Genomic DNA, 14,826 nt, shown 5'->3' with positions numbered 1-14,826 from the left:
AATTTTGCATGCAAATGGATGGAATTAGAAAACACTATCCTGAGTGAGGTAACCCAGACCAAAAAAAAAAAACGAATATGGTATATACTCACTCATAAGTGGATACTAGTCATAAACAAAGGACATCAAGCCTATAGTTCATGATCCTGGAAAAGCTAAGTAATAAGGTGAACCCAAAGAAAAACATATATAGATCCACTTGGAAATTGGAGGCAAAAATTTGGTATCATGGGTACGGGGGTAAAAGGAAGGGGAGAAGAGGGTGTTGAGGAGAACTTGAGGGGTTGGGATAGTCGAGATGGAGGAAGGACATATATGAGAGCAAGGAAAGTTTTTTTGACTGAGGGAGCCATTATGGGTTAGCAAGAAATCCTGCTCTAGAAAAATGCCCAGAAATCCACAGGGATGACCCCAGCTAAGACCCTAAGCAATAGAGGAGAGGGTGTCTGAACTGGCCTTACCCTGTAGTCATACTGATGATTATCAACAGAAGGAAACAGAGCCAATGACCCATATCGGAGCACTGGACTGAGCTCCCAAGATCCAGTTGAGAGTGGAAGGAGTGAGAGTATGAGCAAGGAATTCAAGACTATGAGGGGTTCACCCACTGAGACAGTTTGCCTGAGCTAATAGTAGCTCACCAATTCCAACTGGTCTGAGTGAATGAGCATGGGAACAAACAAGTCCCTCTGAAGGTGGTTGCCTGCTGGGGCAGACTGAGGGGCCCCTGATAGTGACACTGGGATGTGTCTCTACTGCATATACTGGCTTCTTGGGATCCTTCTCTTTGAATGTATACATTGCTCAACCTAGATGTAGTAGGGAGGGACTTGGACTTTCCACAGGGTGAGGTGCATTGCCCTCCCTTAGGATTGGAGCGGGTGGTGGGGGAGGGTCTGTGGAGGGAGTGGGAGGAAGGGAGGGAGTGGGAATTGGATTGGTATTTTTTAAGTAATAAAAAACCGACAATATTGAGATGGGTAGTGGAGGTGCACTCAGGAGGCAGAGGCTGGAGCGAGGATCTCACAATTTGAGGTCAGCATGGTCTACAGAGTGAGTTTCAACACAGCCAGGGGTACACAGAGAACTAAAAGAACTAAAAAAAACCCATAATACTGTTAACATTAGTGTTTTCCAAAATGAAATATTTAAGTATCAATCTAATAAAATGTATAAATGTGTACATGTTCTACATGAAGAACACTGATGAACAAAAGCGGATTAGAACTAAAACAATGGAGAGGTTTCACCACATTCATATAAAAGTCAGAATGTCACTAAGATGTTAGTCCTTGCCAATTAAATCTATACATTAAATGTGTTCACAATCAAAATTGCAAGAAATTATTGATAGGTATAAAAACAATTATAAGTTTATAGAGTCCTAAAATAGCAAAGACAATATTAAAGAAGAACCACTTTGGAAGAAGGACACTTTCAAGACATTCTGTGAAGCTCTAGTAACTGAGACAGGGTAGTAGTAATAGATCAAAGAAGAGATAGAACTGAACAGAACAGAGGACTCATATGTAGGCACACATAAATATTGTCAACTGACCTTGAACCAAAGAGTAAATACAATACATGGAGAAAAGATTGGCTTTTTCACAAATGGAGCTAGAACAACGGGACACCTATATGCCTAAAAATAATTCTGAACTTAAATTTCAGAGACTCCATAAAGCATCAATGTTTATTGCAGTGCTTGTCACAATAGCTAAGTTATGAAGCCAATCTCAGTGTCTGTAAACAGAGTAATGGATAAAGTGTGGTATACAAACACAATGGAAATTTTTTTGGTAATGTGTGTCTGTATTCTGTTTTCTTAATTTTTTAAATTTTACATACCAATTCCAGTTCTCCCTCCCTCCCTCCCTACCTCCTACCCCCTTTTCCTCCCATCCCACCCCGATTTTCTCCTCAGAGAAGGTAAGGCCTCCCCTAAGGAGTAAACAAAGCCTGGCACAGGAAGTTGAGTTAGGATCAAGCCCCTCCCCCTGTGTGAAGACTGAGCAATGTATCCCACCATAGGGACACAATGGAATTTTAATCAGGTATAAAAAAGAATGAAGATTTTACACTTGAAAGAAAATGGGTGCAATTAGAAATACTAAAATTAAGTGAATTTAGACTCAAAGGAACAAATATGTTTTTTCTCATTTGTAAATGTTAAATTCAGAAGGAAACATAAAATTATGGATGAATAGCAACGAAACTGTCTAATGGAATGAAGGAAATAATCAGAGTGGAGAGTGATAAAGGAGATGGCACAGGGGGTATGAGGAGGAATACATGAAAAGTTATATATATTTTTTAAATATTTATTTATTTATTTATTATGTATACAATATTCTGTCTGTGGTGCAGGCCAGAAGAGGGCACCAGATCTCATTACAGATGGTTGTGAGCCGCCATGTGGTTGCTGGGAATTGAACTCAGGACCTTTGGAAGAGCAGGCAATGCTCTTAACCTCTGAGCCATCTCTCCAGCCTGAAAAGTTATATATTTATATGGAAATGTCCTTACTAAATACTCCCAATAAAAAGGAAAACTACTAGGTAACTCAATAAAAAGGTGCACAAACAAAAGTGGCATAGCAGTCCAATCCAACATCCACATAAAAATATGAAAAAGAAAACTAAGCAAAGCCTCTAGAAGATCATAACTTCTCAACTACTGAATTCAAAGATACTGAAACTGGTAAAACAGTGTGTGAAGATTTCTAAAGTCTATTAGTAAAAATAATCAATGACCTCAAAGAATATACAAATATGTACATGAATTTGTAAAGTTTTTCTGGCTTGACAAATCTCTCCACCAAGGCAATAATCCAAATCAGACCAAATCAAACCATATTAGAAAATGCCCAGGTTTAATGGATGCCAGCACTCCCCAGTGGCCCTTCAGCCCCCTCCCCCAGACCAGGAAACCACAGAGGGGGAGGGAAGAACAACTGGAGTGACCACGTGTTCCTTCTCTAGGGGGCAGCCTAAATAGTCTGTGGGAGTGGTCTTGACCCTCCCTAGGGAGGTGTCACCTTTTGGCAGGCTTTCTCAGAGGTGGAATTTGGACTGAGGCAACTTCCAGGAAAGGAGGCTTGAAATTGAAGTTTCCATCAAACATTCCAAAATGAATGTCAGGGTCTGGGGTGATGCTTCCAACCAAACCGAATTCAATCTAAGACCTGGAGGAGAAAGTCAGCAATAGAGAAGAAAATTTAAGAAAACCAGAATTGTGCACAATACATCCTGTAACGTGGAAGAAAAATGAAGCAAATAAAAGGCCTTTCAGGGGAAAAAAGAAAGGCTAAAAATGAAAACCTCAATGATTCAAATTTAAACCAAAGTAGAAAGCATCAACAAATAATTTTAACAAACTGAAGAAAGAATATTAAAGAGAATGCTATATTTGACTCTAGACAACAAAGAAACCAAACTAAATAGGTATAGGGAAGATCAAAGATTAAAAATAAAAATAAAGGCAGAAAATTTCCAAAATTTAGAGGAAATGGAAAACCAAAGACAATAGACATTTGGAAAGTCAAATATACATCAAACAGTGAAGAATCTCTCCTTAAGATATCAAAAGTAGCAATGAAAGTAACAATATTAATACCTTTAAAGGGTAAATTCCAACTCACCTACAAAGACAAGCATAAAAATGACACCCAATCTTTCATTAGAAACTGGAAAAGCTCAAAAATACTGGAATGATGTATTTTGAACCCTACAAGTATATAACCAATCATTGAGATTGCTGTATGCAATGGAGGAGGGAGACAAATCAGAACACAATAGAATGGTACACATGTATTAAAAACCTGTCACAAAACTTTTTTCCTTATTTTGTATGCTAACTTAAAATGAAGAGAGAGCCTAGAGAATGAGAGAGAAATCTGCTATCTATACATGTGACAAGGATAATAATCTAGAATATAGAAAGAATTTAGTTTGATCTGGGCAATGGTGGCACACGCCTTTAATCCTACCACTGAGGAGACAGAGACTTATCTCACCCTCACTGGTTACAAGTGATTAACAAATTCTATTGCTTATTTTCCCAAACAGTTCCATGTGCCTCTTCTTCCCCTGCTTTGGACCCAAAATCTTTGTTGTTGTTGTTCGAGATAGGGTTTCTCTGTAGCTTTGAAGCCTTCCTGGAACTAGCTCTGTAGATCAGGCTGGCTTTGAACTCACAGAGATCCTCCTGTCTCTGCTTCCCGAGTGTTGGAATGAAAGGCATGCACCACCACCATCTGGCCCACAGTCTTTTTTAATTTTAAATTGTGTGTGTGTGTGTGTGTGTGTGTGTGTGTGTGTGTGTGTGTGTGTGTGTGTGTGTAAGGTGGGCAGGTGCTCACAGAGATCAGAAGAGAGCCCCAGAGCTCCAGGAGATACAGTTACAGGCAGGTAGAAGGGACCTGATGTGGGTGATAGGAACCAAATTCTTGAAGCACAAGCTCTTGTAACCACTGAGCCAGTTCTCCAACCCCTAATGCCCAACCTCTTGCTGTCAAAATATTAATCAAGATGTTAGCCTACTGTGATACCTTCGAATGAGAGTGTTACAGTCTCTTCAAATATGCCATAAAGTTTTATACATCTTCAGCATTACATAATTTCCTTTACCTGGAATTCCTTTCCCCCTAATTCCCTCTTTAAGCTTGTCACCTTCATAGTAAGCTAGTCAGTACTCAGTCTAGCTCAGAATTTCTTCTACATTTAATCATTACCTCCACAAATATACTTGACTTAAACAAAGTAGATGCGACGGTCTCAAAATATAAGTTCTAAGATCCTCAAATCCATGATTAATGGAAATCTGAAGTGTTTGTGTCAAAACTTCAGAGCTAAAGAACTGATCGGGCTATTAAATATTGTAACTAAAATATACACTGCATTTCATTATGTTATTACTTTGGTAACATCAACCTTTATCTTCATCTGAAAAGCAACAATAAAGCTTTAGGAACATTATTGCATGTATAACCACACATTTCAAACACCAAACAACCTTTTAAAACCTCTTGCTCCCACACATCAGTTACACAGAATGTAAGTCAAAACTGGGTCCCAGCGAAATTATAGTATCTTCATGTACTAGACCTTTGGAAATCATTTAAACAATGCGTGTGAATTACATAGATGCCCACCTATCACACTTCTATTATTGTACTTGTGTCAAAAACAGCAACCTGTCACCTGGATGAGGACGTGAGTTTCCAGGTGGCAGGCAGTCCCCGCTTTGTCATTTTTTATTTATACTAAAGTTGACCTAACAGAAAGCACCGACTACAAAATTAGTTATTGAATGAAATTGCCTGCAGGTTGGTCTCCCTGCCCCAGGCTATCTTCCTCTCAGAAATTCTGCCTATTGTTTTACAAAAATACCATTGTGACACCTCACCATTGCCCCTCCACCTCTGCAGACCTTCAGGCTCTGCTTTTCAGGATAGTGTTCCCAGTTTGACAGGGCACAGAAGAGCCCTCATACCATGGCGGCACTCTATTTTCAGTCTCATCCCCACTCTCTCCTTTTCCCATAAACTCTCTTCAAGGTACATCAGCTGTTCTTGGAACACTTTGGAATTCTCATTATGCCATGCCTTTTCAAACATGTTTCTGGTTTGAAAGGTCATCGATTCTCTTCTGCCTGAAAAAAAAAATGCCTTTATTAATAAAGCTTAGATCAAACAGCACTCTACCTTTAGAGTTTTTACTGAGCACAACATTTTTGTGGCCCTCGCTTGACTTCTGCACCATTGTGTTTATTCTGAAACTATACTAAGCTCATTCTGCAGGGAAGACAGAAAGGGAGGAAGGAGTGTCCTGTCAAGAGATTTACCCCAGCAGAGACTGCGGCACTACGTGTTAAGCATACTGCTCAAGCAGCAGTGGAGGATGGGGATGGATGACCTTTAACTCAAGAGATGCTACTGTGTGGTGTGCATCTTTCACACAGTTCTGTGTACTTGTGTGTTTGGGGATTGGGACAGCAGAGAAAAGGGGAGACGGGAAGGAAGAGAGGGAAAAGAGAAATTGAAGAGAAGGTGGACGCAGTGCAGTATGGGCAGACGGGCGGACCCACAATTCTTAGGCTTAACAGTTTTGCAGAGGTCCAGCCCTACAAGCTGAGCCGAGCAAGGGGTTGAGGGTGGGGGGAAAGGTGGAAAGGGGAGGGACTTCAATCCCTCTGAGCCCACCGGCCTGGACTGCCTGGCAACCCCCTTTTGTCCCGTCACACCCGGAACCTCCAGCCGTGACTCACACGTACTGTGCCACGCGGGGCGCGCTGAGCAGCGCAGCCCCACAGGTGGCAACGGTTTGGGGACCGTTCCCGCCAGGCTAGGCAGTGGAGCGCCGCACAGCGCGCCTTCCCGCCTCCCAGCCGCCGCCCAAGCCTTTCCCGGCCGGCGCCAGCAGGCCTGCTCGGTCGATCTTCGAGCCGAAGATGCGGAGGGGCTGGAAGATGGCTCTGTCTGGGGGGCTGTGGTGCTGCCGCCGGGTACTGTCCTGGGTGCCAGTGCTCGTTATTGTCCTCGTCGTTCTCTGGTCCTACTATGCCTACGTCTTTGAACTCTGTCTCGGTAAGTGGGGCTGGGCACAAAAAGTGGGGAAATTATGCTCTAACATAATCGTCTGCCCTATCCTTCCCACTGATGTCCCCAGTGCGCTCAGCCCTCACTCTGCAGTTTTCCTTTCGTTCCCAGAAAAACTCCTAGTCTACAACCTTGGGCTTATCACAATATCTCCCACGTGCCCTGCCACGAGGGTCCCACCACGTCGCCCTCAGCGCTCCTCTGGGTTTTCTTATTTCTTTGCCCTCCCCACGATAATCTCCTGGCTCTTCCCACTAGAACCCCCCTTTCCTGTACAGGGTAACCACTTAGGCTGTGTCTTCTCCTTCTGAACCCACCCAATCAATTGAGGAAGCACCATATCCTGTGTCCTTAAAGTGCCCGCTCCACCAAGACAACCAACTAAGAGTCCCACCATTTTCCCCTCCTACTAGGATTCCTTCCGTGCTGGGGATTCCCTACTAGGAATCCAAAACTATTTCCTGTACTCTAACATTAGCTCACCTTTTTCCCACATTGGGACCCATACTTTTCTCTCTGCACATACAGGCTGACATGTTTCCCATCTCCACCCACTTATGATCCCTCTCCCTCTCCCATCAGAGCATTCTGTTCAATCTCACTTTTCCTACAGTAATATCCCGCCATCCTTTCCCTAAGACTAAGACACACACACACACACACACACACACACACACACACACACACACACGAGAGAGAGAGAGAGAGAGAGAGAGAGAGAGAGAGAGAGAGAGAGAGAGAGAGAGGCTTCATATGTTCACCTTCTTATGACTTCTCAGTATGCTCTGTTCTACCTCATGATTAACACAGTTAATAAGCATTTCTCTTTCCTTCCCCGTGGGCTTTCCTCATTTTCAGAATTCTTACAGTGGTGTGGGGTTCTACACAACACTCTTCTCATTCTAGGGCTCTAATTGTACCACTTTAGGGTGACCTCCAGCCTCTTCCCTTTCCACTTTGGGAAGCGTTCAACTCCTTCCCATTAGAAGGCCCGCATTATTCTCTGACACACCACGTGTAGAACAGAGCATACTAAGAAGTCATGAGAGTGGTGATTTTTCCTTGTTATCTTTTCTGAGAGACATTCTCCACCCCTCCAGTGTTTTCCCATTGCCCCCACCGCATTCTGTCACTAGCTGTCTCTGGTGTTTGTCCTTGTTTCCTCTAGGAGTGCACTTGCCGCCTTGCCTTCCAAGCCTGGGAAATTCAGTTCTTTTTTGCTGAAGTCTGTAACACTTTCTGCCCCTTTTCAATGGGAATATCATTTCTCATTTCCTCTTATTAGACCACCCCCTTTAATGATGCTGGGCCTTTCTTATGGCATGGTCGGCCACCCTCCTTATTTATAATATGTTTCCCACCATATCTTTCGTTCTTTCAAACTCAGAATTCTACATTATTTCACAACACAAAATCCAAGACCCTTCCTTGTATTTACCCACCACCATACACTTAGATTCCTAGGCCCCAAGTCCTTTGTCTATTGCACATGGCCTTCTAGCATAGCCATAAACTCAAATTAATTTTCATAATATGTCCTTTCTCCTTTCAAGAGAAATTTCTCACAAACCATTGAAGAGTCCCCATATCTTTTCAAATGAGAACTCATTAATACCTATTATCACGTCAGGACAAGAATTCCATTGCCAACAGCATCCATACACTTGTGGCCATCAATTTCTCCTTTTTATTCAATGTGGGCTTCTTATTGCCACCCCACTTGCTCCATCAGACATCTCAAATTTGCTTTCCCATGACTCATTTATTTCCTCACATCTTAACTTCACACCTGAAATACTATGGTTATTGCGCTACTTTTCAGCCCCAGGACCCAACTACACTTATACAGCTCCTTCTATTACATATTTGGTAAACCCCACCCCTACACAGATTTAGGTGAAGTAGGGAGGCAAGAAGTTACCATGTTTTTCTGATATAATACTTCCTTCTAGTCAACTCTATACATTAAGATTTGACTTTTATCTGGCCTTCTTGACGATGTTATGGAAATACAGAAAAGACTTTTACAAATAAATTTTGTTTGTTGCTTTCATGGATCGATATTTAGGCTGTTTTCCCTTTCTTCATCTCAATATTAAGGTACATGAAGTAGACTCTACAGTGACTGGGAAGTTGTCCTGTTCTCTGACCTTATCACGTTAGCTTTTTTGAATGATTAACTAGAGATCAAAAGTTCAGCCCCGTTGTTATTGTATGTTGTTATTGTATGTACACTGCTCCTAGGAACAATGCCACATTGTAAACACTGTTAAACCTACTTTAAAGTCCTTTAGTACTGACTTATATGAGTTCCCCAAGAAATCATGTTAAAAATCAGTAATGGGGAGAGTTAGCTCTTACATAGAGTACTTACTTTGTGCCAGGAAACAAAATGTCCTCATTAATGTAGCTATATTACCAGTCTATATATCACCTCATTCAATCCTCACAGATATATAGGGTAGGTGCCATTATTATCCCCACTGTGCAGATATGTAAACTGAGTCAACAAGCTGAGGTAAAACCGAGAGTGTGAGAAAATAGGTGTGGTAGCAAATACTTGTAGTCTCAGTATTTGTGACGTAGAGGCAGGAGGATCAGGAGCCCAAGGACATCCTCAGCTACCAGGAAAGTTTGAAGTCAGACGTTTGTTTTTTTTTAACAATTTAGTATCAGTTGGCATTCTTTAAACTAGGCTAAGCCCAGCAAAGATTCTCAGTCTGAGATAGGAGGATCACTTGAGTCTAGGAGTTCAAAACAAGCCTCTATAATATAGGTAGAACCCATGTCAAAAAATAAAAATCAGTAATATAAGTGGCCTGGCCTTGACTTCTGTTTCTGGCTCCGCCATTCTGTGATGCCATGTCCACTTTACAATATTAAATGTTTTCTAAAGTTTTAAATGGAGAGAGAGAGAGAGAGAGAGAGAGAGAGAGAGAGAGAGAGAGAGAGAGTGAGTTTTGTTGTTTGGAGTGATATGTCACAGTATGCTGTGGAAATCAGGAAGTGTAGGACTTGGTTATGTCCTTTCAGCATATGAGTTCTGGGGATTGAACTCAGGCCCTCAGACTTGATGGCAAATGCCCTTACACTTTGAGCCCTCTTGCTGGTCCTTCATTTTAAAATCTTTGAACAAATGTATGACCTGGATTTCAGAAATGGTGAATCAAAACTTCCTAAAGTTACATTTAGTATACCATTGAGGACTGTAAGTCAAGTCTGCCTGATAAAAAAGCCATTCCTTTATCAATGTAACAAAAACAGTAAATTAGGGTTTTGAGATGACTTAAAAAGTAATATGAAAGAGCTAACTTCTTTCTGAAGCGAATCTCATCTCTCCTAAATATCAGGCTATAACTGAAACTAAAGGTGATAATTTTGTACTTCTATTTTTATTTTATATTTTTAATTATAAAATTATTACATGATTACCCACTTCCTTTTCCTCCCTCCAATTCCTCCCACACACTCCCTTGCACTGTTTCAAATTCATGGCTTTTTCCTTAATTGTTGTAATACACACACATACATGCATACATACACACATGCATACACACACATACACACACACACTCGTAAATACATAGGTACAACCTGATCAGTCTGTATCATGTAGTTGTATGTATATGTTTTCAGACCTGACCATTTTGTATTGCATAATCAATTTATGTGCTCTTCCCTGGGAAGACCATATCTCCTGCTCTCCTTAGTTGCCTGGAGTTCTTTGTTGAGGCCTCCTGAGGTTTCCCCTTCCATATTAGCATGTCTACTGTTGTCATCCTCATTCGGATCTTGTTTAGGCAGTCTTATTGATAAGAATGCATGGATGTAACCTCTCTGACGTTTCTAGGACACATAATCTCACATTAAACTTCCTGTTCTCTGGCGCTTCCAGTCTTTCCACTCCCTCTTTTATAATGATCTCTGAGCCTTAAGTGCAGGAATTGTGTTGTAGATATATTAGTTGAGCTATAATTTTTTGATTCCTGCTACTGTTAATCACAAGCTAGAAGACATAGGACAGGTCACCTAATCTCTCTTTTTAAAAAATATTTATTTATTTATTTATTTATTTATTTATTTATTTATTTATTTATTATGTATACAATATTCTGTCTGTGTCTATGCCTGCAGGCCAGAAGAAGGCACCAGATCTCATTACAGATGGTTGCAAGCCACCATGTGGTTGCTGGGAATTGAACTCAGGACCTTTGGAAGAGCAGGCAATGCTCTTAACCGCTGAGCCATCTCTCCAGCCCGCCTAATCTCTTTCAACCTCAGCTGTTTTCATATGCCTCTCACTAGTATGATTGTTAATTCATATCACAAATACTTGCTCAGTACTTAATATATACCAAGCATTGCTATTGCAAAGTTTAAATCATGTGATGTCTGAAAACTATGAACTATATTCACAACACATTATTAGAGTGTATTAGATGCCAACTTACTACATTAATAAGAATATAAAGTATTCTACCTCCTTCAAGAAAAAAAGCTTACTTTTTTGTATTGACCATTAATATGTTCATTTGACTTTTGTATCATATTTTAAAAGCCTTGAAAGTTTCAAGTTTGAAAATAAGACTTGATCTTAAAACCATCACTTTCCCTCTTTGAATTTCAAATAGATAATCATGAAGTATTTACAGCCAGTTCCCCCTAGAAGCTTACATATTTAATAAGAAAGAAAATAATAGTATCCATTTCATTAAGGTAAATGTTATGTGACAAAAGACAATCATTTTAAAGTATTCAGTAATTTACTACATTTATAATGTTGTAAAGCCATTACTTCAATGTTATTCCCAAAGTATTATTGTTATCTCCCCCCAAAACCACATAGGGGACAGAAAGTCCGTTTTCTCTAAGGGTGTGGTACATGGTAGTTCACCAACACAGTCGGTGGCCTCATCGCACCCATGAGTGTATGGGAAGCACAAATTAGAGTCTGTGGATTATTTAATAAAAGGATATTAAATTAGGAGCAATTGGGATATATTTGGAAGAAGTTAAAGAGAAGTAACTCCCTGTTCCCTTCATTTCCAGTCTCTGTCACAATCACTCCTCTATATTCGAGCTCTGTTTGCCTATCTTATAATATCTCTCTCTCTCTCTCTCTCTCTCTCTCTCTCTCTCTCTCTCTCTCTCTCTCCCTCCATCTCCCCCCCGCGCGCGCGCGCGCGCGCGCGTGTGTGTGTGTGTGTGTGTGTGTGTGTGTGTGTGTGTGTGTGTGTATCTGTGTCCGGTTGTATCTGGTTTTTTTCAATTAGCATTATGTTTTCAAAATCCACCTACATTGCAGCATATAACAGTAAACTATTCCTTTAATAGATTAGTAATATTCTACTCTCTGTCTTTGCCAGAGTGTGTCTATGCATCTCTTCAGAGACTTTTGGGATGTTTTCACCTTTTGTCCTGTTCTGAACAAGGCTACTATGAACAGTTGTATGGAAATGATTTTATATACATATGTGTGTGTATTCCAGTTTTTAAAACTATATAACAGAGAGAAAGATGGGAATGATTGAACTGTATTGTAATTTTTGAGGAACCTCTAAGCAGTTTTTCAGTATGATTAAACCATTTTACATTTCTACTAACAATGAAGAGAAAGTGTTTCAGTTTATTGGCATTATCACCAATATTTTTTTCCATTAAAAATGACTACCTTGGTATAAAGTAACACAGTATCTTTTGTGGTTTGATTTGCATTTCCTAAATAAGTAAATATATTGAGAATATTTTAGTCACTTGACCATTTTTATATCTTATTTGAAAAATATCTATAAAGACTGAGCAGGTTGTGTTTATGTATTTAGGAATATACACATACATATGCATGTAACTACAATTAATGAAAAAGGACACAATGAATGAGAACAAGGGATGGGGCATATTTGGAGGAAGGAAAGGGAGGAGGGAAATGATATAATCTCAAAAAATAAAGGAAATATTAAAAAGAAAAATAACTATTGCTTTTTCCCATCTTTTAAAATATGTGTCTTCATTTTTTTCATCTTCTTTCTTTAAAATGTCTTAACATGCAAAATGAGTTTCAATATAAAATCTTCATATTGTATATAATTGAACTTTGTGCATCGTCACCTATGTTGCTTGTCTGTGTTGTTTGTCCTCTTTCTCTCCCCCCAAAAGTCCCTCTTCTGCTTTTGTGTCGTGTGTGTGTGTGTGTGTGTGTGTGTGTGTGTGAGAGAGAGAGAGAGAGAGAGAGATTTATTTCACCTCCCATCACTCCCTTTTCCTTGCTTTCTGATCCCTTCTTCTCTCCTCATGTGCTTCCCTTCTGCTTAAATATAGATATCTTTCTTTTTAAATTCTAGAGTTGACAAAGAAGGGAAAGCGTGCTAATTTTCTGAGTCTGGTTTATTTTGCTTAACATGACAATGATTTCCAATTCTGATGGATTTCTTACAAATTATACAAATTATAAGATTTCATTAATTTTTATAACTGGACAAAACTCCATTTTGTGTATGTACGTATGTGTATTTATCACATTTATCTTCTCATCTGTTCATAAGCATGTAGGCTAATTCCATATTTGGGCTCTTATGAAAACTGCTGCAGTGAGCATGAATGCACAAATATCTGCATGCTATGCCAATACAGATTCTTTTACCTATATGCCCAAGAGTGGTAATGCTGAGTCATATTTTTGAGGCTTTTTATCATTGATTTTTAGTTCCTATACAAAGTAATGCATTTCAGTGTGAAATTTCAGACACACATTTTTGTACTTTGTTCATATTCAGTTTCCCATTGCCTTTCCTTACTCCCCCATCTCCTCCCTCTCCTGTTGGTCCCTTTCATCTCTTCCAAGTAGTCTGTTTTCATGCATTGTGCATGCAAATATGCATACATAATCTATATGCATATATAACTAATTCTACATATGAGAGAAAACTTTGGGTATCTTTTTTTTCCCACTACTACCTTTGTTTCCCCATTTGGCCCCCTTTCCATACATACTCCCTTTGATTTCCATATCATATATAAGCATAAATAGATAGACATACTGTTAAATGTAGATAGTACATATGAGAGAAATGTGCTTCTTTCTGATTCAGACTTAATTCACTTAATATGATGATTTCAAGTTCCACCAGTTTCTCTGAAAGCAACATCCTTCATTGTTCGTGAGATGTGCTATGAACAGCAATTTTAGTGTGCAGTAAGATCGTTTCAAAAGCAAAGACTCAAAACTAATGTCTGAAATGACACACAAGAATGGGTAGATTAATTCAGATTTTACTTTGGTTCATAAAAGAACTAGACATCTAGACTTAGTATTTCCCATGCTTACACAAATTATTATAGAACACTCCTAAACATTGACTCAAATGGAAATGGAAACACAGTTTCCTGGGGATTTGGGCCCTCTGAATCTTTACCCCATGACAGTAATAACCCCAAACCTAAGAGAATGGCTATTCATGCCTTAGACAGTGGAGGTGGTTTACTCACACCAACTGGTGCTTAGTGACCCAGGTGAGATCAAATGATTGTAGTGTCTCAAGAGTAGAGAAGACTGATTAAACTCAAATCTAAAGAGACAGATGTCCAAAATGTCAAACCTTGGTACACTTTGGCAAAATAATCACACTTCCAGAGGCACAAACAAACAGAGAGACAGACAAACGAGCAAAACCACACCTGAGATGTAGTACAGGAAGCTAGCGTTGTCATGACAGGTGGCAGGATTTCCTCAGGATCTTACCCATGGTGTTGACTCTGCATGATAGCTTCTTCAGTCACTTTCTCAAAAGTGCTCTTTCCTGGATACCAAGAAAGCCTGTGTCACCTGAACTTCTGAGGCTCTTGTCCTGGCTGAAGCCTACCAAAACTGTTGCCAAAACTCATAGGCTCTGCTTCCTTTTGCTTTCCTGAAAACCAGAAGAAAGAGATTAACAGAGAGCACAAATTTTATTCATGTCTGGACCTGAGGAATCTAGGATAGACATTCCATCTTTGTGATAGCCTCCTTTCCCATTTCTACTCTTTTGAGGAATGTCTGTACTGGTTTCCATAGTGGCTGCACTGGTTTACATCCAACCAGTGATGTATGCAGTTTTTTCCCCCAGAATCCTTGCAAGCATTTCCTTCCTTGGTAATAACCATTATGCTGGGAGTCAGATGGAATCACAAAGTGGCTTTAATTTACATTTCTGTGGAGGTTAAAATATTTGGACACTTTAAAAATATTTATT

General features: G+C 39.8%; 1 protein-coding gene across 2 annotated transcripts in view; it reads left to right on the top strand.

Annotated features, from left to right (window-relative positions):
• The first annotated feature begins 6,371 nt into the window (after window positions 1-6,371).
• LOC121444290 (palmitoyltransferase ZDHHC15) overlaps window positions 6,372-14,826 on the top strand; it is a 105,696-nt gene continuing 97,241 nt past the window's right edge. For both annotated transcript variants that reach the window (XM_041646112.1, XM_041646111.1), the window contains exon 1: window positions 6,372-6,586. In XM_041646112.1, coding sequence (XP_041502046.1) covers window positions 6,451-6,586 — 136 coding nt within the window. In that variant the 5' untranslated portion in view covers window positions 6,372-6,450. The remainder of the gene's footprint in view (window positions 6,587-14,826) is intronic.

The sequence above is a fragment of the Microtus oregoni genome, unplaced genomic scaffold (genome assembly GCF_018167655.1).
Source record: "Microtus oregoni isolate MIOR12 unplaced genomic scaffold, Mior012 000119F_ref0000445, whole genome shotgun sequence".
Lineage (NCBI taxonomy): Eukaryota > Metazoa > Chordata > Mammalia > Rodentia > Cricetidae > Microtus > Microtus oregoni.
Note: the sequence above shows the minus strand (reverse complement) of the source record. Positions and strands in the feature narration are given on the sequence as shown.